The sequence below is a fragment of the Pimephales promelas genome, chromosome 3 (genome assembly GCF_988280905.1).
Source record: "Pimephales promelas chromosome 3, fPimPro1.hap1.1, whole genome shotgun sequence".
NCBI lineage: Eukaryota > Metazoa > Chordata > Actinopteri > Cypriniformes > Leuciscidae > Pimephales > Pimephales promelas.
The window spans coordinates 24,628,438-24,655,777 of NC_142771.1; the positions used below are offsets into that span (position 1 = coordinate 24,628,438).

The following is a 27,340-nucleotide window of genomic DNA, read 5'->3' on the forward strand; positions in this document are numbered from 1 at the left end:
ACGACAATTACAAATTACAGTAGGCCTATAATTGAATAATTTACAAGACCAATTCAATGTTGTTCCTCCTTTAATAAAAAATAAATAAATCAGAACAAATCGGTAACAATAGCCTACTTTGCTATATTTAAGTTGTGGTCAAAAGTGATGACCACCCTAGAAAAATCAACATTTATTCGAATAATCCATTATTCAAATATTGTTTAAAACTTTTGTCAGCCTATTGAGTATAGTTTGGCTTTGAATTAATTGTTTTATTTGTGATAACACATTGAAACGTAAATTGTGCTGACATAATTTTTGGCCTGGCTGTCATACAAACAAATTATGAACACAAGCAAGAATGAGAGAACCAACAAAATATTAATAACTGATTGTTTTGAAGTCAATATGAATTTTTTTCCATAGTGAAATTAAAACCTGAAGCTATCGTTTGCCTTTTTTGCTAAATAAATTTGTCAGATAAATTTTCCTCATATTTAAAATATTTCAAAAATAATAAAAAGTTCCTCATTTTGCTGGTTGAATCAAACTTGTAGGGTCATTAAAAACAAATATCCCATCTTAGTAGTAATCACAAATAGTATGCTGCAATTCAGTTCCCAAGAATTCTCTGCATTACTTCACTGAGCTGCATCAGCTGTCAGCAAGCAGATCCATTTGATATAAATTTATTAATACTGCTTTTACAATCATTTTGACAAGTTGATCCATTAAACATCTGGCAAGAGACTGACGTCATGTCATTTCTGAACCATGTGTAAGAAATTGTAATCTTTATGATGTGTGTGAGCATCATTTGACAGTAAAAAGGAACAAACAAACCTTGTTCTATCTAATATGGAATTGTATTGAAATGTTAAAGAGTGTTGCACGTGACAGGATGCCCTCCTCTCACTGTCACACTGCAGCCACTCTCTGACTGTATGACTGCTGGCCTTTTCTAAAAAAAAAAATTGACCTTGTCAAAGACTATTTAAATAAACCTTGTCAAAGACTATTGGAAATGTTTGCCTCTTATTCGGTGATAGAATTTTATTTGCCACCACAATTACTACACAGATTTTTCTTCAAGGTTTGTCTGGTTAGCAAGGCACCACAAATTTTCAGCAGAGCACCGGACATCGACACAAGAACCCTATAATTGATTGGTTTATTTTCGGGTACTGATGTAATTTCCTCAAAATCAATTCAGTGTTATCTAACAGGTGCTATAGAAATTTTATATCTGATATTCCAAAAGAAAAGAAAAAAAAAACAGCAGCATTTCTTAAATGGAGGAGGAATCTTACTTGCTAGCAAAATAATTTTCTCTTCAAATTAATTTACAAAACAATGAAATTCAACACACACATTAAAAGCTACATTATACTACAAGAAAACTTTGTATGTTACTTACCCCTAAAAGGTTGGTAGTAGTAACTTTTGGGTACATATAAATATACTCTACGTCTACGGTATGCATTTGCACCTTTTGGAGGAATATAAGATACAAAAATTGTCCGTTTAAGGTACCAAAAAAATAAAGTTTTTTTTTTTTTCCTCACAAAAAGAGCCAGCAATCAGACAGACAAACGTAATTCCTCGGAACACCTATTTTAATTATGTATACTGTATACAGAATACCGCCATAGCAAATTAGCAACAATTAGCAAAACCAGAAACGCTACTTATTTTTGTTTTCATTATTGACACTACAATAGCTCCAATATATAGCACCCACAAACCTACAAACATCAAATAATTAAATATAAAATCCACAAATTACATAAATAGAAGCCAGTCTTCAAACAAATGTGCATCCAGTTTTCTTGTAAGAATTTTATGACTGTTTGGCAGGGTTGGATTTTGTTGCTGCCTTGAAGTCTGGGTTCAGCAGAGACATAATATCCATCATGGCTTGACTAATTTGAGAGCCAAATTTATGAGAATCCTATGAACAAGAAAAAATAGAACACTGCATTTTAGTTTCCAAACAGGAGTACAAGAGACTCTGGATTATGTGTAAAATACTGTAGCATCATTTTAGAAAGATAAGCCTATCCATAACCCTTGCGATAAACACAACTCCACCCATAAGGTCCACAGAGGGGGAGCTGGAAATCATTTTGTTCTGCAGTGAGCACCACTTGTCATTTTTAGGGAACACAAAAAACACCATTCATCGCATTATGAAATAAAATCACTTATCTTGCAGAGCAGGACATGAAGTGCCCGTTATATCTGAGAACACTAAATTCTTTAAAGTCTAACTGTACTCACAAGGTAGGTTTTTTGTTTTTGTTTTATAGTCTCAATTTGATTTCAAAATAACTACGAAGAGAAAAACTATCCAACTGCTAGCTGGTAAAGTTAAATCATGTTATTTTATGTTGTCATGCAGATCTGAGTAAAAAAAAAAAGGGTCTATTATTTAAAAAAAAAAAAAAACGATACTGGAGTATCCGAAACACAAAACCTGAACTACAGTATATTCTATATCAGATGTATAACTCTTTTTTCCTTTAACTTTTTGTACTTTGTACTCAGGGTTGCCAAGTTTGTGATTTTCCAGCAAAATTGAGCTACTTTTAAACTGTTGCCGCTGGTAAATTTTGTCTCGCGGTTTAAAGGTTTGACATGTTGCATAAATAGTATTTGACTGAAAAGCTTGTATTGAAATGTTTGGCTTTCTACCCATGAAAATTGTGCTAGATTGAAAGTTTTCTGAGGGAAGAGCCTTTATGAAAACTGTCTGTTTATAATCACTAGGCTACTACATGTGATTTTCAAGTTGAAATAGTGTGTAACACAAAACAGTGACTGTAAAATATTGTTACACATTTTACATGAGTTCAGTTTTAGCCAGACAGGTGTGGTTGTGTCATTACGTTGGGTCATTGCTTAATGTTTAATGTTTAACGGCAGATGCTCGCAGCAGCCCAAAGAACTAAACCCAAAGAAATAAAGTCAAGTTCCTGAAATGAATTCTCTTTGTTGTGTGCTTCTCTTCACGCCTCCACGGACACGGATAACCCAAACACGAGAAAGCATAACAATTTGTATTTTAGGTATAGGGAATGGCATTGAGTTTTGATATTTGGATAGGGTCATTGTTGGGCTAGTTTTTTGGGCTAGTTTGGATTGGCCTTTGAGCTGGTTTTGTTACAAAGACCTGGCAACCTGGTGTTTGTACTCTACTTGTTTAACAGCGTTATATTTATTATACTGAGAATTTGGTGAAAAAAATGGCTACATTTATTATGTAGCCTGTAGATGACCACTAGCAGTGTTTGATTATGATTATCCTGTTTTCATACTTTTATTTCATGCGACTTACTGCATGGGTGACTAATCTCTCCATACTCATACTCGTAAAATAAAAAACAAGAAAGCACGTTGCATGACAATGCATGTTTAAAGTCAAGAGACTGGAAATACTGTAACCTTCAACTAAAGTGTTTTGGTTTTTTTTTCTTTGATGTGTTATTCCACTCTGTGCTTGATTTGTTTTGGCAGTAATAAAGCTCACTTAGCTTTCCAACATCCAAGTTAATTGAATGGCGGCAGCCTTTCCTGGATCACCACTCTTTAGCACCCTTTGATATACGGACGGAGCGAGGTATGTGGTTCATTGTAATGTACTTATGTACTTATACTTGTACATGTACTTGTAATTTCATATTAATTCATGTTATACATTCATGTAAATGGTAATGAGATTAATTTCATGATGGCTGTTACCTGCTATGCTGTTATCAATGTGATGCTAGCTGTCAAAGGATTATTTTGTCTCTGGCTAAACTGCCTTTGTTATTTTCCTTTTAAGTTTTTTTCACTCATCTGAATTAAAGTACAGTTGTATGGAAACACTGCCAAGCCTGTTTATTTCAAGTTGAAGGTCTGCTACAAAGCCTATAAGTTTGAACTGGACACTGTTATTAAGCCAATTTGCAGTGCAGAACAAGAAGTCAAAATAATGCCATGATTTGGACATTAAAAATAAAAAGACAAGCAATTCATTGTTCTGAAGTTATGCTTGACTGCACTTACAGTCTCTGTGCAGGAGTGCTTGCAGGACACATGGAAGCTGATCATTTCCTCTCCCATGATGATATAAGAGACACCGTAGCCATCGTCAGCCACCTTGCACAGAAACAAAACACGAACACAGTGAACAAAGGAGTGCTTCTACCAGTTTATGTATATGTACTGTATGTGCTGATCAGTTGCTCACCGGACCAAAGCCTCCTCCTAGCGAGATGAACTCAGGATGGTTGACCAGATCAAACAGCTCCAACTGTTGCACGGGAGTCTGAGAAGTGGAGAGGCGCCAAGGCTCTGACAAAACCTGCATGTCACGTACAGCCACATGAACAAAATAAACAACTTCATGCACGCACATGCATCGCTCCCCCATGAATCCCCTTTATATCACACATGAACATTTTTAACAAACAATCAGCTGCAAATTAATGTGTTTTTGCATGTTTATGCACTAGTTTAGTTGAAGAGTTATTCACTTATTATTTCTTAGGCTTTTGCAGCCTGATCTCATGCAAATGCGTCTCTATAGCACGCATTGCGTTTATCATGCAATTTATACGTGAAAATTAGTTTTTACATGCATATGATACGAATTTTATTGCGTGTAATACACACACCTCCTGCAACACTAATCCAACCCAAACGTATAATACATATACCCCACACTTCATATCCATGTAAAAACTAATTTTCACATATAAATTGCACGATAAACACAACGAGTGCTATTGAGATGCATTTAGTGTGACCAGGTTGGGATTTTGAGTAGATCTCTAAGGAAAAAGCACATAACCTCATGAAACCATTTTGGATGGCTTGGATTGGATTAAGATGATCTTATCCTTAACTCTGCAAAATGAACAAACAAATCTGGCCATTACAAACACTGACCTCTTTGAGGAAAGGAGACTCTACTCCCAGGTATTTTGAGACCACATATAGGCAGAAGAGATGCCTATCAATGCCAGATCCAGTCATGGCCAAGCGGTAAAGATTCTGATGCTTCTCGGAAGCCTTTCGGAAAAGCTTCTGGCAATGTTTTCTGTCCTATGAATAAAACCAGGCAAAATTAAATAATTGGCACGCAAGATGTTACAGGACAGCACAAGTCTCTCAGAAAAGTAAGATGCCAATTATGGAGGACAGTGGCACTTAAAAATAAAATGAGGAAATTAACGAGCAATGAATTAAATTAAACAATGCAAAAAAATGTATTTAGTTATTTAATAAAATGTTTAAAAATAGTTCAATTTTAAAATAGCATTTTTATAAAGAAAATACAAATGGATTTTCTTTATTATTTTGTCTAATTAATATAAGTATTGGGCAGTTTACATATGAGAACAGTCAATGGACTTTCCTCGAACGTTTTAAATCTGAATTAAACAGTTTTCAATGTCTTTTTATTTGACCATTTGAAAAGTGATTTATTAATGTATTTTAGTGTTATATTTAATATTGTTATATTATGTTTTATTTTTGAACTGCTAAATTGATAATTGATTCCTTCATGTGATTTTTTACTGGCATTCAGCTAATTGGTGCAGTGCTGTCAATAACCAACACGGAAACTGTAAGAAATTCCAACTAGCTTTTTAAGTCAACTGAGGCATGCTGATAAAGTGAAAAGTGCATTATGAACTGCTGATCGGGTTTTCGACAGTTCCTTCTTAAAAAAAATTTTTTTTTTTGAATGGTAGAAGGAAGTATTTAAAAGAAAATAAAAATCAAAGCATTGCCATCACCTCTCCTGCTTCCAGTGCAAGGACAAAGGCACAGCTTTCATTGGAGCAGGAGCGGACAGTCTCAGTGCGACCCTCACGAAACAGACGGGTCATTGAGGCTTCATATGTCAGACAGAAAGTCCCTTTATCCTAGAAGACAACTTCATGTGTAAAACACTGCATTCATCTGAGCATTCATTATTCAATTAAAATGATGGACACATTTTATGGGGCAAGAGGAAGTTCCATCCTAAAAATCAACGGGTCATTGAGGCTTCACATTTCAGACAGAAAGTCCCTTTATCCTAGAAGACGTATGTAAAATATGTAAAACACATATATTTATCCGAGCATTCATTATTCAATTAGAGTATGGACACATTTCATGGGACAAAAAAAAGGAAGTTCCATATACTCAAAAACCACCCTTTTGGGAATGATTAACTAATGGTTATCAATGTTTAACAATATGTGAAACAATTATGTTGAGAAATCATTCATCTTTATCATGATCAATGCTTTCGCCTTTGTGTCAAAATGTGTAGCGTGTACCCTGTAGTAAGCCAGCTGCAGTGCCAGCTGCACAAATGAATCTGGGCTTATTTTCATTTTCTTAATGCGGCCTTTCCCAAATTCTCTGAAGGGAAACACATGACAGTCCACATCATCAGCCAGTGCTTGCGCAACAGCAAGCGACTCGGAAACTTGTGTCTGAACCTAGAGAAGGACAGAGGAGAGGAGACATCAGTACGCCTGTGATGGCTTTTATTTATTTTGGTCCCCGAAGAACACTGCTGAATGTTGTATTTAAATTATACATTAAGTTAAATTAAATTAAGTTGCCAGTGTATCATGAACTAGGGTCATGGTTTAGCATGAAGGAAAAATTCTAGTTTCTATAACCATTTTCTTATTCAGTTCTAGGGGGAAATGAAGAGAAATACATTTCATATTTCAAAATGAAAAATATTCCTAAAAGTCAATTGAGTTAAAGAAGCTATAAGAAGATCGCAGTGGATGCAAGCAATTCAGCAACATCATTTTGTAAGGCCAACTTGGAATCTCAGACTGAAGAAGTGCAGCACTGTGTAGCAGAAGAGTGCTGGCCATTATCACATAATATACAATTATTCCTTCCATTCAAAAAAAAAAATCCCCAGCACTGTTCATTTGAAAGTGAACTACTTACACTGAGAAGAAGCTGAGGGGAAAATCCCTGATCAAACACACTTGTTTTCAGAGCTGCCCAGTGCCACAGACACTATACAGAAAGTCATGTGTAGAGTTTGGCTGAACAGAGCTACAGCAATCATAATTATGACAATAGTATAGTATAATGACTAAAGATTATAGTCATTAATTACCGGTATTGTAAAAATATAACAGATTTAAATTCCTTAAAAAAGGCACATGTCCTGTATACAAATATTAGTATGAGCCAGTACAACATCAGTGAACCATAGAGATATGAAACATGAATAAAGGTTTCTGATCAATGCGGGATTCTCAGATTACACTTTGACATGTTTGTCGTGGCTGTAAACTGACTGCGCAAAACAAGGCTGTGTAACACTCTTGGCTGCTAACTTTCACTAAACTACTATTTTAAAAATGATTTATCACTCGGAGAACCATTTAAAATAGAATGAAGAAATCAATTGAATGTATGAAGTAAAAAATAAATAAAACTATTTTAATGTGTCATTTAGTTAATGTAATGTTATTGTTGGTTTACCTAACATTAAAGCGCGGATAAATATTTTTTTTAAATATGTCTATGTGTCATTTTATTAACAATTTACAGTTGTAATCGAAATTATTCAACACCCATTGCAAATCAGGTTTATTCACAAAATGTACTAACTTTTAGCTGTTTGCAATTAACAAATAAAACAAAAGTAATTTAAATATCTCAACACAACAAATGTATCAAGTGGTTTACCCAAATTCAACACAAAAAGCAACTTTTAGTGACTTCTGAAGTCTCAAAATTGTTTAACCTCTTCATGGCAGAAGCATCTTTAGTTCTTAGAACACCCTTTTGCTATTATGACCTGCTGCAAACGAGATGTATAACCAGACACCAGCTTCTGGCAGCGTTTCTGAGGAATCTTAGTCCATTCCTCATGAGCAAAGGCCTCCAGTTCAGTTAACCAATTGACCTCCAGTTGCTGCAACCACGGCCTTCAAATCTCACCAGAGATTTTTTATGGGGTTCAAGTCAGGTGACTGTGATGATGGCCACTGTAGAATCTTCCAGGACTTCTTCGAGGTATGCCTGGCATCTGTCCTGTTCCAGTCCAATGACACCCAAGCTTCAGCTTCCTCACTGATGGCATGATGTTTTCAGGATTTCCTGATACTTCGATAAATCCATCTTGCCTTCCAAACGCTGCAGGTTTCCAGTGCCAGAGGATGCAAAGCAGCCGCAGATAAACGCCCACAGAACTTTCTTAGAATTTTGTCACTAGGAGCTACTCTTTGCATTTAGATTCTTAATGACTACGGGCCCAGGACTCTCGGCAATCTAAATTACCGGCACAGTGCCAACATGTCTGGGATTAGATTGTTTTCTGACACCATTTACGACTCTGCGATCCTCTCCAGAAACAACGTAGACTCCTCTCCACTCACTTGGGCCGCATCAAAAGGAATTCCAAGCCCAGGATCCTCTTGGTCACAACAAGCCAGATAAGCATACAGTAAAATGTATGATTATATGTACTGTATAACATTTCTCCGAAGGAGAAAGGATGACTTTCAATGCCGCCATAAACTATTCAGATGAGCTGACTTGACAGGACAATGACAGTCTTTTCCCTCTCAAACATCTCTAAGGTGATTGGTCAGGACCAGCAGTTTCCTCGCTCTCTTCTCTTCAATCCTCTTCTTTTCGGTTTTCAGTTATGCTTCGTCTTAGTTCTTTAGTTTTTGTTTTCCCTTTGTTTATTTCTACTTGCGAGTGAAATGAACTTAGCCTGAAATAGCTGGCAAACTTTACTTTCAACGGATATTTGAACTCCCTGTGACTGCGCTCACTCCAGAAGAACCGAGAGAACGTGTGACGCTCTGAAGGAACGACACACACACGCCTACTTTACTCAGCAACACAAGAGAACTATGAGCCCGTTCTCATCCCAAGGCGTCATATACGACACTTTTGCCAAAGCGTAGAAATCCAACGCACAAGACACCCTTTAGGGTCAAATGAGACGCAGATAAATATGGGGCAGAAGGCGCCTCCTATTGGTCTAACCCTAACCCTACCCCATACCTAAACCTACCATAACCAAAGCGTCTCATTTGATGCTAAAGGGTGCCATGTGCGTTGGATGTCTATGCTTTGGCAAAAGTGTCATATATGACGCCTTGGGATGAGAATGCATTGGAACTATATATGCAAGTATTCGTTTTATCGAGCTTTCAATGCGTTTAAGATTTGTTTACCCCATTTAGGGTGATTTGATGTCTTGGTGTCTCTCTCTCAAGGTTGCTTTTGTCTGTGGTTTTGCCATAACTGATTGATCATTCTCTCACTTTTCCTATCACTCTCATATTCTCATTTTCTTTCATTGTTTGTTGCTTTATTTTGTTGTATATCCATTTATTCCTTGTAACGTTAATCACCGGTATGCATAGTTTTCCTTTATTAAATCCATTATATTCATTTATTGACTCTGTCTGTTGCTCATTTTACGAAGTCTCTGTTCGATATAAGCTACAAGGTTTACAATTTGTTGATACTTTAATTACTATTTTTATAAAACAGGAAAGTTATTTTTCATGGCCAGAAAGATAGCCTTTCTTGCGAGTCTAAGGATAACTTCTCTTTAGGGTTGATGAAAAATTGTACGGTCAGTTTGCTGGACGAACAGATTATTCGATGAATGAATTCCGTAATTGGAATCAATCTATTCTAGACAATTTACATATTAATATTTAATTATATTTAATTTATATAATATTTATATAATATTTAATTATAATTCATTGTGATATATTATATACAATTGATCTGTTTTTGGCTACCTGTATGGATAATTGATAATAAGCCGTTGTATTTAGTTGTCCATAGTATACAGATACATTGGCAACGTATCCCCTTTACGGGTACTTTAAATCTGTGTATGCGATGCATCCCTCCTAACTTTTGGCCACTACTTGTATGTTACTGTGGATAAACACAGAAACTGTTAATGCATCTCTCTTCATAATATCATGAAGGAGGAAGAAGGAAAAAGTCCTTATTTGTTTGTGTTTATGTGTGTGTTTCTTGTGCCTTGTGAGTATCCTCAGATGTTTTGCAGATTCTATGAAGAACCTGCTGTGTGACATCAATGGCATACCTACATACAATAGGAACACGGAAAGTATAACTAGAGAAAAGAGAAACTTTTTATCTTGCCTCCAATGGTATGTCCCAGCTCAAGCGTTGAGGAGGCAATAAGGAGTGCTCAATCTCTCCCTTGCAATTCCCATCTGGTGTGTAACCCAAATGAAATTTGTCCGTGGCCAGAGTGAACTACGAAGGTGAAAGAGTGAAAGATAAATGAAAATAAATTATCCCAAACAATGATGCTTACACTTAAGTAGGGATGCACCGATCCGATACTCGGTATCAGTATCGGGTCCGATACTGCCATTTTTACCGGATCGGGTATCAGTCAGACGAGGCCGAACTAAATCCGATATTGTGCGTATACTATTCTGTTATTGTTAAGCCTCACAAAAAGGCACAAAAACATTCTAAAGCACCATAACATTTTTCGCCACTATATTATAAGTGTTCTGAAGACATTATATAGTATAATGTGAGCTAGAAATTAATATTTAAGTCATTAACTTCAAGATCTCATACACTTCCCCTCCGTTGCGACTGTCAGTCATTCTCCATTCAGCATTTAAAGGGTTAGTTCACCCAAAAATGAAAATTGAGTCATTAATTACTCACCCCCATGCTGTACCAACCCCGTAAGACCTTCGTTCATCTTCGGAACACAAATGAAGATATTTTTGATTAAATTTGAGAGCTGTATCACTACCACATTGGCTGCCTAAGGGACTGCCTCTTGACGGCCCAGAAAGTCGATGAAGAAAATGTTTAAATATCCCATGTCACTACAGCGGCTCAACTATATGTTTATCAAGCGACGAGAATACTTTTTGTGCGAAAAAACAAACAAAAATAACGAGTTTATTCGACTATTCCTTTTCTTCCTTGTAGGCCAGAAACGAGACTTCCTTGGATTTCCACGACGCATGCGCGAGAACAGAACTGAAGTAGTTGAAAAAGATAGCAAATCTCACGCATGCGTCGTGGAAATCTAAGGAAATCTCGTTTCTGGCCTACAAGGAAGAAAAGGAATAGTCGAATAAACTCCTTATTTTTGTTTGTTTTTTCGCACAAAAAAGTATTCGCGTCGCTTGATAAACATATAGTTGAGCCACGGTAGTCACTTGGGATATTTAAACATTTTCTTCATCGACTTTCTGGGCCGTCAAGAGGCAGTCCCTCAGGAGCCAATGTGGTAGTTACACAGCTCTCAAATTTAATCAAAAATATCTTCATTTGTGTTCCGAAGACGAACGAAGGTCTTACGGGGTTGGTACAGCATGGGGGTGAGTAATTAATGACTTAATTTTCATTTTTGGGTAAACTAACCCTTTAACAGCGCGTCGCGTTCGGTTATAACAGTCAACATGATGAAACTCTCTCCAAGATGATATAATGTATCTATTATTAAACTTGATGAGTAAATGAATGTCTATGGTTTCGCATAAAACAACTTTATCTTGCTGGACTTTATTGCTGTAACTAAAAGGTACAATATGCAGATTTTTGCAGTAAAATATCCAAAAACCACAAGGCCAATTTTATACAATATGTTTAGTTGATTATTTACAATATCCCAAATGTATCCAACTACTTGTAAATTGTGAGAAAATTGCGATTTTAACCAAGGAAACGGAGCGTGTGAGCAGGGCTTGAGGAGTCGCCAGTCAATGCCGTCATATCTGCGTTACCCCCGGTTTCCGCCAGGTTTGACCTTGTACTGCAATAGTAACCATGGCGACAGACGTCGACAACTGGGTTATGCCTGTTATGCCTAGCAGGACACTCATGCTGTTGTTGTTTTGTTCAAACATTTTGGACCGCGTGAGTGTTGCATGTTACTTTATTGGACAGGTGAGCAAATGTGCATAAAACTAATCAATGTTATTTAGTTCAACACGATGAAATGTTAGAATATGATCTGTATGTTATTCTAATGTTGATCTAGCTTAACGGATTTAGTCTCATACATCCAACACACAACCTAACTAACAATATTCAACAGACTCAAATGCCGTTTAGTGAGATAGTGTAACTGTTAGAGCAAGTGAAATAGCGGTGTTACCTTAAGTTTCATTCGTCTGATAAACTGACATGTGTAAGTATTAATTCAGCACTTGCTTGTAGTTCGGTAGAATGAAATGTCCTTATTCCTTTATATCCGCGGGACTCGCGTTGCGTGTGGCGCTGGTATACGACGTCTAGCAATTGCGCCCTGCTTCATACCAGACATGTTAAAAATATCAATGTATTCACTCATCCATAAAAGATCCATCAGCTTGACGACAAGATCTATAATTACGCTTAATTTGGAATATATGTCATCAATATACGCCTTTGTTATTGTAAGAGGTTAGCGACCCCTGGTGGTGAAGAATTCTGCATATTGTACCTTTAATCATGTGACTTTCTACCGGGTGTCAGATCACAACACTAGAGTCATGCACTATAATTGTTCTTCAAGCGTGCAGCAACTGACATTCAAAACTGTTAAAAGAAAAGGCTCAATAAACTATTGCATAGATAGATACTGTATAATACACACAAAGCATCAATATTTATTTCCTTTGTGCTTTAAACTTTTCAACGCGGACTCGAAGCACTGTGACTCATGTTGCTTCAAGCACATCATTCTGCTCTTTATTCATATCATACTTTTGTGCAATAAAAGATTATTAATAGCCTTTCTTGTTCTGTGCTATCCATCATGTTGCTGCCTCATCAAACAGCTGTGCTTTACATTTAAAACATGTCTCAATTATACAGTAGCCTAAGGCTATATCTAAAACAATTTATCTTTTTGATTTTTTGTCATTGTTTTTCATGAATGTATTTTACAACAAAACAAAGAGCACTGTGTAACATTTTACCAGATTTAGTGTTACTCTTGTTGTCTCTTATTTTTTCCCCACTAAATGTTTTTTTTCACTGAATGTTCAGATTTTATACAATAATTGTGAAGACACGATTTTTTCTAGACTAAATTTCACTGCTGAATTATCCACTAATCTAGTTTATAATAGCATATTTGTCATATATTATGATCATATATATTTTTTTATTTGTTGTTTGTCTTTATAATGAAGTTGTCTGTTTTAAATAGATTGTGTTTACAGTGAGGAAAATAAGAATTTGAACACCCTGCTATTTTCCAAGTTCTCCCACTTAGAAATCATCCCACTTAGAGGGGTCTGAAATTGTCATCGTAGGTGCATGTCCTCTGTGAGAGACATAATCTCAACAAAAAAAAAAATCCAGAAATCACAATGTATGATTTTTTACAATTTATTTGTATGCTACAGCTCCAAATAAGTATTTGAACATGTGGGAAAATCAATGTTAATATTTGGTACAGTAGCCTTTGTTTCCAATTACAGAGTTCAAACGTTTCCTGTAGTTTTTCCACCTAGTTTGCACACACTGCAGGAAGGATTTAGGCCCACTCCTCCACACAGATCTTCTCTAGATCAGTCAGGTTTCTGGGCTGTCGCCAAGAAACACGGAGTTTGAGATCTTCCATAGACTTTCTATGGGCTCTATGCAAGCATAAGTTCCGCATTTGATGCAAGGATGCTCGTCTGTTTCCGGTTGTGGAGATTAAAGCAGAGGAAAACCGGGGAAAACAGTATTATGGCAGAGTCTTCAAAATTTACTGTCCTCCCGTCTTTGAAATGAAACTTTCATACATTTCGATGTAATTTTATATATAGTTATGTTTATTTAATATAATTTTTAAAAGAAGCATAAACACAACAAGGGGTGTCTGTTTAGTCTGTTTTTGTTAACGTTTCTTTATTATAGCCATAGAGTATAAAATTCAATATAAATTCTCTGTATTGTATTGGACTTTACGATCGGCGGAAGTTATCGAGCATCCTTATATCTTCACCGGAAATACCGCCGTGCATAGAGCCCATTGAGTTTAGGTCTGGAGACTGGCTAGGCCACACCAGAACCTTGATATGCTTCTTACAGAGCCACTCCTTGATTATCCTGGCTGTGCTTCGGGTCATTGTCATGTTGGAAGACCCAGCCTCGACTCGACCCATCTTCAATACTCTAACTGAGGAAAGGAGGTTGTTCCCCATAATCTCTTTCCAGCCTTGTGGAGGTGTACAATTTTGTCTCAAGTGTCTTTGGACAGCTCTTTGGTCATATTAGTAGTTGGATTCTAACTGATTGTATGGGGTGGACAGGTGTCTTTATGCAGCTAACGACCTCAAACAGGTGCATCGAATTTAGGATAATAAATGGAGTGGAGGTGGACATTTTAAAGTTAGACTAAGGCTATGTTTACACGGAAACGATTCTGAAGAGAAAACACAAAAGTGGCGTTGCTTTATTACTTTTTATTCTGCATTTATACGAGCGTTTTGGGTTGGAAATCCGCGTACATTTGGTGACGCTAAAGTGTGTGAAATTCAATGTAGTATGCACTCCAGGCGGCTAGGTGGCAATGTGGAGCACTGCCACTCAACAACACCAAGTCCACGCGCCTGCGTACAACCTTCACTGTCAAGCAGACTTTTCCATTTTCACCATTTACACGGGAACGCGACGGTGGAGTGTTTTTAAGATTTCCACTCTGAAGGGTGGTTTCACTTTTTTGCGTTTTTAAGCCTCAAAAACGCCGTCGCCGTGTAAATGAAAGGCACATCCGATAAAATATTTTACGTTTTCACCCGCGAGCATTCTCGTGTAAACAGGGCCTAACAGGTCTTTGAGGGTCATAATTTTAGCTGATAGACGGGTGTTCAAATACTTATTTGCAGCTGTATCATACAAATGAATAGGTAAAAAAAAAAACATACATTGTGATTTTTATTCATCAATTTCATTCATCATACATTTTAGATTATGTCTCTCACAGTGGACATGCACCTACGATGACAATTTCAGACCCCTCCATGATTTCTAAGTGGGAGAACTTGCAAAATAACCGTGTTCAAATACTTATTTTCCTCACTGTAACACACAAAAGAGTGATTATCAGTTCAACACAGAGTTATTGAAATTCTACTTGATTTAAATAAAAGACTGCGCTGGTACCGGATTGGATGGATTCTGAAAAAGATGGTCTCGGTGCATCCCTACTTTTAAGTAACAAAACGTTCATTATGGAACACAAAATGTTTGATGTAAATGTTTAGTATGTGTGGAGGCGTGCATGGAAGACACGTCTTCTGACGAAAGCTGCTGTGGGGGAGATAAACAGCGGTCTTTGTCCATACAAAACGCCCACAGACACTTTTATAGCTTTTTCAAATGTTTGAAAGGACATGGCAGTGGGTAGGTGACTAAAACAGAAACTTGAACAATGACATTTGATCTATGATGACCGCCAAGTTTTTTTGCTGCTGCATGTGAGACTCCCACACTCACCTCCCACAGATGGGACACTATAGGAGCATCTGCCCATGAATGTTCTGCGTTCAGCCCATTCTTTCCATTCTTATACACCACAACAGAAAATGACTTGTCAAACCACCTGAAAGAAAGAGGTCAAAATGAACAGATGAAACAATGTCCTTGACATGCAAAGTTTCTCAATAAGAACAAGTTATGTTATTATGCAATCCCACCTGTCGTAGCATTTTCCGTGAAGGAGGGATTTGGCATATCGGTCCAAGTTCACAGAGGGGTCTTCCCCCATCATGCCTTCTTCCTGATCATCTAGTGTGACAAAGAATGCTGCTTTCTCAATGCAGTCCAATGATCGCTTGTTAACTCCAGAGCTGAAGAACTGCTTCCTCACCTGAGCCCATGGCGTTCTGACAGAACAGATAGTTCAAGACACAAAACAACTTCCTGGTCGGATTAAAGCATTATTATTGAGTCATCTAGGATAAAATATTCACTTCTGACAACTGATAAAGCACAAACTTCCTTGTAGCCACCAGAGATGTAAAAGGGGAAAAATCTTAAGAATGATAGTTAACTCATATCTGGCTTTGAATCTGGAAGAACGTTCATCAACATTCTCACTCTTATCTTGTATTTTATATAGAGTAAAGGTCCCAGCAAATGAATGAAATGAAAAAATAGCCTGAAAATTGGCCTTTTTACTGACTGATCATTTGGAAAAAATCTGCTGTATACTGTGTACCATCACATTATCAACATTTTGATTCAATAGTTTTGTTAATATAAATATTTTGTCAATAAAATGACAAAAAAGAATTGTTGACACAAATTATTATTTGTTTGTTTGTCTGTCTGTCCGTTAATTCAATATTTGGTGATTGTTATTTTTAAAATAGGAATTTTAAAATAAATATTTTATCTGTATTTTTATGGCAACATAAATGCCACCACAGTTGTAGAATGACTCGTGTTTTATCTAGGTCAGAAAGAATTAGTAATCTATTAAATGAATCATTACAAGCAGTACAGTTCTCATGCTCCTGAACAACAGATATTGTGTCTTTTCAAATAAATAGTGAAAGATATGTGAGGGATGCATACAAACAGTTAAAACACAGCTTTATTTATCTAGGTTAACATTCAGCCTATAGATGTGATATGCTGTCTATTAAACCCTCCCAGTATGTTAAGTATAGCAGACTGACTCAGCATCAGAGCTTGGGGGGGTAATAACATCGCCTCATTTATTTCCTGCCTGAGGATAATGCACACCACGCATTGTCAGGCTTTTCTCATCTAAAAAAAATCCAACATGCACAGTCAGACCTTTAAATATTACATAAAAAGTAGTGGCATCAAATAGACATAAAGTGGGTGCTTCATCATATAATTTTATGCCAATGTAGCTTTAAACCCTCATCGAGGCATTGATGTTCCAAATGGCTTGGGTATTCCTTCCTACATACACTCTTTCTTTGATGGATAGCCATAGCTTTAAGGCAAACCTAAGGGGTCTGCCAGGCAGTGCTTGCCTCGCCATAAAAATGAAATTAGACAATTTAATATCGCTTTCCCTTGATTATGAACTGATCTTTACTGGACCAGATGCATTCCATACAATTCTTCTGCAAGCACTTAATCCCCAACCTTTATACTAAAATGAAAATGAAAATGCACTTGCAACCCACTTCACTTCCAATAATATTTAACAATATAAAAATAGGACATGACTTTTTAATCTATGAGGAATTAATTGGATGAACAAAAGTGGATGTGCAATATGAGAACGGAGACAGACCCAAATACAAGTTTGCTTTGTAATGCCTATTCAGCTGTTGGTTCGATTGTGTCAGTGGAAAAGAAAAAAAATACTTTCAGAAGTGGAAGAAGTTATTGCATTTTAAGATTACAAAGTCCCTAAAGAGATGGCAATTATGTCTCAGGGATACATGATGTAATTGCAGCATTTGGTTAATTAATTGGCATCCAAACAATTACGGTGTTCCTCTAGGAAAACATTCACCCTGGAATTATCTACCATTTATAGAAAAAGTCCAGGGTTGTGTGTTAATTTAATTTATGAGGATTTGATTATGGGTCTCTCTCCCCAGAGATAAATAATTCATAAACTTCCCGTCTGATCAAAAGGAATTCAACGTTCCCAGCCAACCCGGCTCGACGCCAGACAACACATAATGCTAGACATTCTCTCAAAATGCATTTATACTCTTCGCACAAGTTACCAGTCCCGCAATACTGCCAGTACACTCAACATTGTGTGATTTCAATTGTTTTACTTCAATGAAAGGTACAAATTTTTACCATTTTTAAGTTTTTATAATGCTTATATAATGCATGTAGTATGAAGTATTGTAATAATGCAATGGCCCAATATGTTTAACTTATAAAAACTCTCTTATATTTTAAACATTTTGTTTTATGATAGAGTATGTATATTGCATGCTTGATTTTGGTTTTCCTACACTGTTTGTCCTATAAAATAATAATTTTTCAGTTTTGTTAAAATATTATATATTATATTTGTTCAGCCTGCTAATTATGCATTGTCGGTAAGAGTCTGTACAGGTTCCTTGCCTGGATGTTTAATTTCATTAGCAACCCCTATATAAACAAATACATAATAAAATATAAATATAAAAACCTTTATATTACGCTTTAATCACTACTTATGAAAATACTCTTCAAATCCCCAGTGTTAAATTAACACTGAGAAGTGAGCATTATATAAACTCTGAGCAGAGTGTTAAATGAACACTGAAGCAGTGTTAAAGTTAATGAGATAATTAAGTGAATAATTGAGTTATGATTGAGCATTACTGTAGACACCTGATGTTAACAAGCAGAATCTCTGAAGGAGAAATTTTTTTTTTTAATTTTCAGAAAACAGAAAGTCACCATCATGGTGATCAGTGTTTGGTTTAGTTGGGCTCTTGACCCTTATTCAATAACTTTAGTTCATGTTTGAGGATTTTGCTGTGTCCTGTCTCCAAGGGATGCAACACTTTTGTTTGTAACATTCCTCATTTATTGTCCTTTTAGGCAGTCTTCAGCTCCCCAAAAATTCAAACATTGCTGCCAAGACATCCTCAGAATGACTCATTTTACCCTGCTATTATTACTCTGATAAATATTACACAATCCTGGCACAATCCATGCAAAAAAGTGAAAACAGTATGCACATTATGTGTCTTAGGAAGTTACAGTTGATAGTTGATACCAGCAAGAAAATATGGAAATATAACATCAAGTTACATCATATACGTGTTAAAGATTCACAGAGGCCCAAAAACTAGAAGACAATGTGGAATAAATGGATGTGATATGGTAAATAAATTCTGTAGGAAGCTGTGCTTGACATAAAACCCTTTAACGCACCCTGCTGGACAGCAACACACAAACACTGACCTGTTTCCTGCAGTCAGTGCTCCTAGTTTTTCCTCTCCTGGAGAAGGAAGTGAAGGGTCATCCAAGATCCTTTGAATCTGATACTGGATCTCTCTGGGTGACAGCAGGCGTCCTGCTCGATAGACCCATAACCTGAAGAAGCGGCCCCTGTGGTACACGGCGACAAACTCGCTGTCCTGCCAGTGCTGCAGCACATCTGAGAGATCAAGAAACTGTCAAGGACACAAGATCACTCTCTTATGTGTATTTGTGTGTGTGTGTTTATGTACCTGTCTCCTCTCCAGGTGTGCGGGTGGTGTTGAACATACGTTCACACTGAGCTGCACACAGTGGTATAACAGTACCAGGAATACGACTCTAGATAAACCAGAACAAATGATCTCAATGACTTACTGCAAAACGGTCCAAAATGTCAGGAGTGTGACAGTGTTGCAGTGTTTTAATTTAGAATTCCTCTTTTGTATACATTTGGGTCGTTGAAGCATAACGTAAATGTTTGATTAGCTATAGGTGTCACAAGAACAATTTTCAATAAAATCTTGACAAACTAGGCAATTAAAAAAAATTATTTTATATTAAAATGTATATCAATGTAACTCCACTCAATGTAAAAAGTGTATTATTTTTTCATCACTTTTAATCAACGTATTGTTAGTGTGACTTGTTGGTCAAATGGTCTGTATAAATCATTTTTTATTAGTGCAAGCAAAACAGAAATACAGGGTAGTCTATCAATTAATACTAGGTTATAAAACCTGTATTACAATCTTTATTGTTTTGTTTTTTATTGAGAAATGATGTTTAAAATGTTTTAAGTTTAGCACATCACCTTGAAAAAGAATTTATATAGCGTTTATCTGGCCAGTGACTAATCAAAAGGAATCAAGGAAATCCAGCAAAATAAGTGAGTTAACACAGGTAGAGACATGTTTACTAAAATAGTTTCTCATTCAGAAAGTGAGAGTGGCGTTGGGTGGGGTTTGGTTCAAATTCTGCTGAGAACATTGAGGTGTGTAACATACGGGATTGAGCTCCTCTCGATTGACCTTGCGGCGATAAAGGAACAGTGCAGTGATGGTATTCCCAGCTCGAGCTGCCTGACTGGCAGTTGGAGTCACGAACAGGAAATCCTGTGCAGGAATTATACAGACAGTTAGAAAAGAGAAGCATCCATCCAAAATCTGAAGTTTTCCTTTCCTTTTTTTATAGGATTATATTACTGAAACACTGCTAAAATCCAAGAAAACATCTTGTGTCAAGGTATTGTTACAATTAATGATTAATTAAAGATAATAGATTTTTTTTCCTTTGCAAACATGAATGCCTGAATGTCATTGCATTACATAAAATATAAGAGATATGACACATTTTAACCCCTTAGCTGTCACCCCCCCCCCCCCCCTTTTGAGAATGGGGGTTAAAATGCACTATTCAAACTTAAATTGTTGTAATTTAAGAATGCTTGGGAATATATACCCAAGTTTGGTCTTGTTTTAAAGAAAACACTCAGCAGAATATTGCTGAAGTGAAAACACTTCAAAAAATGAAAGTATGAAAAAGTTATGGAAGTTTAAATTTACAGTAAATCAAATATACTGTACTATATATTTTATATTTTATATAAAATATATATTTTACAAAATATTTTTTACTCTAAAATTTCTATAAAATCAAAGCCATAAATCTTATCAAGTTATGTTCCAAATTTGAAGTTGATATCACACAAATTGAAGTTCCCATGAGATTTTGTTTAGGCGTAGTACCAAAAATAGCCACCGGGTGCCATTGAATTCCATTGAATTTAGTTGTATACATTCTGCCTTAACAAATTAATAAATTTCTGTCCAAATATCAATTCTGTCACAAAATTCGGAACCTTGAGACTCAGACCTTTCTGACAATATTAATTTTGTCAAGATTAAAAAAGGTTTTGATCATAAATTATGAAATATAATGACGCCCAAAAGGGGAGGAGCCTGATAAAAAAGTACCGTTTCTATGGTAACACAACGTTCAATTATAAAACAGTTTTCACACGATAAATTCTGAGTTTATAAGCTTTCAAATGATACCTAATTTATGATAACTACTAAAATATGTGATATAATAAAAAAGGCGATAAAAAAATAATATTATATTTTAGAGGATAATATTATACTAAAATTTTTTATTTTTTATTGAAAAATTCTAGATTATATGTTTTATTATGAACTTTTAGCATAAAAACAGAAGTTTCAATGATTAAAAGTGGGTGCATCGACTTTTTGTGACAAAGGTCAAAACTCCTGTTATGATGCAGATTTTTTTGAGGTGCACTCTTGTCATAAATTCATCAATTTCTCTTCCTACATAATTTTTAACACAAAACAGGGGTAGAATATCTATTTAGAAGTCTTAGACCTTTCCAATGATATATAATTTGTCATAAGTAGATTAGGATTTAATAGAAATATAGTGAAGTAAAGTTAGGTGTCCCGGTACCGGGACGGTGACAGTTAAGGGATTAAGCACAAGATATACCATATTTTTAAGCAAAACGTAGAGTGGCCTTTTATTGTGGCCAGCCTAAGGCACACCTGTGTAATAATCACACTGTCTATATATATATATATACACACATATGACATTTACATTTTCATTAAGTGTGCCGTTTTAGTGTCCAAATACTTTCTAATAAACATCAGCATGCACAAACATATGTGAGACTAAGTTTATATATTCTTAGGTTCACTTTTCATTCAACACCATAAACGTTAAAACAGAGGTGGACAAGTTGTCCTAAACAATAATTGTTTAAAGCTGCAGTCCGGCGTTTTTCCTCTGTCACCATCTCTGTTCGAAATCTGCAATTGCAGCCATTCGCGGAATTATCAACTTTACGTGAGTTGTACAGTACAGCGTGGATGAACACAATGTTTGAGGAGACTGTGTCTGTCAAGTCACCGCAAAATGTGTGCAGTAAATCGCGCTGATTAAATCTAAAATCGCATATCATATCACACAAAACCATGCAAATTATACTTTGTTCTCAACTTTTTAATTTTAACAACGTCAGCATTGCGTGACTACATGTCCTTACGATATGTATCCTTGTTTTCGCGTGGGTCCGGTTGCAGTCACTTTTTTTCTGTAGCCACTCCGAAGTCCGAACAAAGTCTTTTGATTTTACAGCGGGTGAATCTGTAGTCACTGGTGATTGTCGTTTGAACCCTTCTGGATCCGACATCAAATTGATAAATTTAATTATATCAAGTGCTGTGAGAAAAGGCTATAAATCTCCACTCCAACATCCTCACACACAATATAGCTTATATTAGCCGAAACTCTTCTTTATGTGTACGGATGTGACATAATGACGCAAAGACATGCTCGAATCTCCTGCGGAAATCCACCAGTACCACTGGAATTAAAAACATTATTACAAGCTTACCGCTTTGAATCGAGCTACGGCAAGCAGATAGCGTTGAACAATGGCTGGTTATGAATTTTCTCAAATGTGTATTTTGGATCATTTTTAACCCCCAAAAAAGCTATAGACTGCAGCTTTAAAGAAAATAGGGGTGAGTGACAATGAGTAATGCTGTAGGCTCATTTACCATGCCATAATAGTTACTGTTGACCATGATAGGACTCCGGCTCCGGAGGTAAACATACTCTTCCCACCAGTCACTAACCTAGAAGAAACAAAGAAACTCTAAATATGACATACTAAATGATATTGTGGTGTTGATCTGACACACATATACACCAGTTAAATGGTCATATGAGTTTTAGAATGTTGCTTTAAAAAAATGCTTAATTTTTCAGGCTTCAAACTGCTTTAAAAGGGTTGTTATTTAACAGAAAGCTTTAATACCCATTGGCAAGCACTTTAATATTATCTGAAGAGCTATTTGAGATATTTTTGATAAATAAATAATAGTTGTTTATGCATCTAGCATTCAATACCAATGCATTTTTATTAATGATTAATGATTTTGAACAGCTGTAGTACTGTATAACTATAGTAATGCAACTACATGCTCATGATAAGACTAATGATAGTTGTGACATTGACCAGAAAATAACTGTACAGATTTCAGCACATACATAGTTTGTGGCCCACAGCGCTTTGAGTTTGAGATATCTTTGTAGGCGGTTACCCAGACTTTTCTCAAATTCAGCAGCCAGTCTCTTCATTCGCTGAAAACCAGCCGCATCGTGCAGTGGCTTCACTGACTCAAGATACTAAAACAGAGAAAATGGTTCAGATAGCATTCAGTGGTAACTTTTAAAGCCTAAAACTCCATGACCTTGACCATTTCTAGAGGAGAATTCCCAGCAAACCAGCCCTTATGACACATTACATGCAAACAACTTAATACATATTAATAATACATAATATGCTGACTCACTTTTTCCAAAGTGTCTTTAATGGAAGGTACAGGCAAGTGCGGTAAAGACGTCTGATAACTGTACAGTAATGGCTTGCTTCCGGACAACAACCTAACAAGGGTCTGACAGGGAGGACAAGAGAAAGAAACAGTCAAGAAAAAAAATATAATGGTTTCAACAATAAGAATGACCTGATTTGGTCCAAGGTGAGAGTTTTGGGCCAGTTCACTGTAATGTCAATTCCACATTGGGCCAGTGCCGTGTTTTCAACACATTCCACATCTAGTGATCATGCATGTGTATTTTTATGCCTTGAACATTTAGATTTCTATGATGTACAGAATAGTGCTGTAGGAAATGTATTTATTTAAATCTCACCAAGGTTTTATTGTCTAACAGGTTAATATAAATGAATGTTAGTTGAAATTGCATGTGTGATTTGTGATAGTCTTTAGAGCATTAGTTTGAATAGGTTATAAAGAGAAAACAAAGCTGAATAACAAATGTTTAACACAAGGTGCCATAATTTCCCAGTAAAAGTGTTACAACTCACAGCTGTCGTCAAGTTGCATTTATTGCATTTAATTATATACAGAATCCTCTGATGATTGCCAAAACTGCATGAGATCAAAACAGTAATATTGTGAAATATTATTACAATTTAAAATGACTGTTGTTTATTTCAAATGTATTTTAAAATGTAATGTATTCCTGTGATGGTACATCTGAATTTTCTGATTTGTTTTCAGTGTCACATGATCCTTTAGAAACCATTTAAATATGCTGGATTTCAGGATTATTTGATAAATAGAAAATTTAAAAATCAGCATTTATTTATTTTAATACATTCTGTTTTATCAATCTGGGCTCTTTTTGGTGAGAAGACAGGCAATGTACAATTTTCGGACAACCAAAACAGCATGGTTTGATTTGTGACCTTGTTAGCGCAGAGAGTCATTGTTATTCATCAGCCTTATCGGAAGACATAATGGTTCATTTGAAATTGAAGAAAATTTAATATTTGTTTAGGGGGAAGTCTGAAATATTTTATTCAATGTGGCAAACTTTTATAGATTACTTTGGTGAGAATGTGTAATTGATTGGTTTAGCATGGCAATGGCAATGATGTCCTCTGATGTCTGTTGTTTGTTACTGTGTTTTTGTCTTTCTGTATTTGATATGCAAAAAACCTCAATAAAGAGAAGTAAAAAATAAATAAAACTTACTGACCCCAAGTAACTATTCTATAGCTTGTGACAAGAAAAGTGAAAGAGTTGTCGAGAAAGTAAAACAACTGACCAGAAGACAAAAATCCTCATTGTTATTGTTTTAAAAGCATATTTTTGCAGAAATTATCTTAAAAAAAAATACAGGCATTTTTTTCCAATGCTAGGCTAAATTTAATGAAACACTAACCGCCCAGACTTTGGTCTTGGTAGAAATGCATCCATGTTGCTCGAACATCCATCGGTGGTACGACAGGAGAAGCTTCAGGCAGAACCTCAGAGCCAGAATGAGAGACAACCACAAAAGTGTACTGAACAGCAGCACCGACAGCATCGTCTGACCTTGAGCGCTCAATGGTAGACTGACAGAGAAAAACACAATGGAGCAAATCAGCTGTCTCTCTTGTTGATGGATATATGAAACATAAAACAACAAAAGACTCTTGAAGACTTTTGGATCTTCTGTAGTTTCATAAAAGATAACAAAAGTGTCAAACTATGCACAGATTTGCCAAGATGCCAAACTATCATAACAAATAAGAGATTTCGATATGAACTAATTAAAACATTTCTCAAAAAAATTATCTAGCAACCAAATTTCCCAAAATTCAATTTGTCTGTAAACAGCTCTCTTATTTGTGTACTTAAAAAAAAAATAGGAGACACAACTGAAACCGTTCATAATAATTATTGAAAAAAGAACTCCCATAATTAGGAATAAATACCATTAAAAAAATTCTGTAAGAAAATTGAAAAGTTTAATTAAGAATAGTAATCACTGTTTACATAACTGTTTTGAGAGGATAAAAAAAGCCAGAGCAAAAATACCTTAAATATAAAATCAGTACTTAAATAAGAAAATAGTGTTAAATAATTTTATCATTGAATTGTTTACCATTTAGAAGATAGTGCCCACTGAAGGGTAAAAGGAAGTGTTACCTGAGGGGCAGGTGCTCCCGAATCTTAGCGATGAGGCCCATAGATGGATCGGACTGCATGTACATTGAGGCCAAGATTGCTACGGCAACAAAAATCCAAGACGAGGGGCTCGCAGGGTACACGCCTTTAATTATTCTGTTCTGTCCATGAAAAAGTCAGAGTTCATAAGTATACACTGCCAATTTTTGGGATTTTAACACTGAAAAATAATGCCAACCCTACAGTTAGTGAAGTCACCATGAAATCAAAATTGACTATTCTGTTTGTTTGTTTTTTTAAATGAAATATAGCAGTATTTATTATTACAAATGATAATTTATTTTAAATACTGCAATTTTTCATTAAAAAACAAGAATTGTCAATTTTGAATTCATGGTGACTTTATTGAGCTTAATTTCTTGGCAGAACAAATGTCCTGCATTTCATTTTCATATAGTGTTTTCATACTTATACTCTTAACATTGCTATGGGATTTTTACCTTTTTTTTTTTTTTTACCTATTATATAATAAAAAAAGTTCAAAGTTTATGAATTTTTTTCCCGCTCATTCGGGTCACTGACTTTAATCCTGCTGATGCGCTTCTTCCAGGACCGCAGTCCGGCGAGGTAGATTTGATTGAGGGCTTGATAGGACAGATGCAGGTTGATCCCCTCAGGAGAGATGGTGAACTGAAACGCTACTGCTTGGTGAGCCTCTGCCATGACTATAGACAGAAACAACACAGTCTCAGTACTAAAAAAGAAAAAAAAACTACACTGGATTATTGAAATACAAAAAGCTGTATATCATCCACTCATGGTATCTGCTTTCATCATGCTACCAAATTTTGTTCTGTTTTATTGTAACAGGTTCCATCCTTTATTAAAGCTAAAGTTGCAGACCCATGAGAGTGACTGAATGAAAAACTGACAAAATCTTCAGAAAGCTCACATAGTATTCAAAATAAATATATTTTACACTAAATTTTATTCTGCTTTAACGCAACAGGTTCCATCCTTATCTTTAGAAATATCACTGAAGAAAACTGCCGTCAACGTAACAGTCACATAAGCAAATGCAAAAAAGGTACTTGTGCAATACAAGGCCAAATTTCACAAACTAAAGCTACAACCAAGACATCAATGACCCCTAGTGGTGTATTTATATAAAATAACCCTTAACATTATTTGTGCAGGTATTCACAGAATAAATATAATCATGTGTGTGTCCATTTATAAAAATCTGAAAAATTACAGCAAAATATTAAAGGAAATGAAAGAGAAGATTGTGTACTTGAGTAACAGGACTTCAGTTTAACATGAAAATGATGTGGGCAAGCACAGTTGGTGTGAACAAGGTTATGCAAAGCTAGCAGGAATGCTGTGAGAATAAAAGCATGCTGCATTCTCATTATTTTCAATTGCCGCACTAGGCTTTGCTTTGAATTAACAAATGCAGTGAATAAATGAGGTAAAACACAACCTCTTCATTCAAAAGGGAAAATTTTTCCGTTTCCAATTAGGTGCTTATTAAGAATCCATCTTATAAATGTAAGCATTTACTCTATTATTTAATATTAACAATAGAGAAAACGTCTCGGTTATGTATGGTAACCCTCGTTCGTTCTCCAAAGAGGGAACGGAGACGTACGTCAGACTCAGAAGTGATTCTGACGAATGGGGATCTCGCTCGAGAGCCTATCTGCTTTGAGTGTAACTAAACGAGCCAATGCACATTGGCATGCGATAATTGCACCAGCTGCTGTGCATCCTTGTTTTTCCGCTGAGGAGCCGGACGTGAGACGGACGTGAGATATGGACACCCAACCTAGCCCAGGCTCCACAATGCATACGAGTGTAGGCCTGGCGTCAGATGCTCCGCAACGTCTGACTGCAGCAGGTGTGACGGAGGAACTCAACAGGGTTAGCCATTTCTGAGGAACACTACT

The 27,340-nt window shown here is 35.9% G+C and overlaps 1 protein-coding gene across 1 annotated transcript in view; it reads right to left on the reverse strand.

The window, feature by feature from the left end:
- Positions 1 to 1,580: 1,580 nt before the first annotated feature.
- The window catches only part of cpt1a2b (carnitine palmitoyltransferase 1A2b), a 28,003-nt gene continuing 2,243 nt past the window's right edge, over positions 1,581 to 27,340 (reverse strand). The window contains exons 2-19 of the mRNA XM_039687397.2: positions 25,974 to 26,116; positions 25,413 to 25,552; positions 24,664 to 24,835; positions 23,268 to 23,369; positions 22,963 to 23,100; positions 22,470 to 22,547; positions 19,896 to 20,003; positions 19,143 to 19,230; positions 18,874 to 19,069; positions 15,666 to 15,854; positions 15,466 to 15,571; positions 10,156 to 10,272; positions 6,303 to 6,467; positions 5,772 to 5,900; positions 4,918 to 5,073; positions 4,217 to 4,330; positions 4,033 to 4,125; positions 1,581 to 1,933 (exon numbers count right to left, since the gene is read on the reverse strand). Coding sequence (XP_039543331.2) covers positions 1,823 to 1,933; positions 4,033 to 4,125; positions 4,217 to 4,330; positions 4,918 to 5,073; positions 5,772 to 5,900; positions 6,303 to 6,467; positions 10,156 to 10,272; positions 15,466 to 15,571; positions 15,666 to 15,854; positions 18,874 to 19,069; positions 19,143 to 19,230; positions 19,896 to 20,003; positions 22,470 to 22,547; positions 22,963 to 23,100; positions 23,268 to 23,369; positions 24,664 to 24,835; positions 25,413 to 25,552; positions 25,974 to 26,114 — 2,343 coding nt within the window. The 5' untranslated portion in view covers positions 26,115 to 26,116 and the 3' untranslated portion in view covers positions 1,581 to 1,822. The remainder of the gene's footprint in view (positions 1,934 to 4,032; positions 4,126 to 4,216; positions 4,331 to 4,917; positions 5,074 to 5,771; positions 5,901 to 6,302; positions 6,468 to 10,155; positions 10,273 to 15,465; positions 15,572 to 15,665; positions 15,855 to 18,873; positions 19,070 to 19,142; positions 19,231 to 19,895; positions 20,004 to 22,469; positions 22,548 to 22,962; positions 23,101 to 23,267; positions 23,370 to 24,663; positions 24,836 to 25,412; positions 25,553 to 25,973; positions 26,117 to 27,340) is intronic.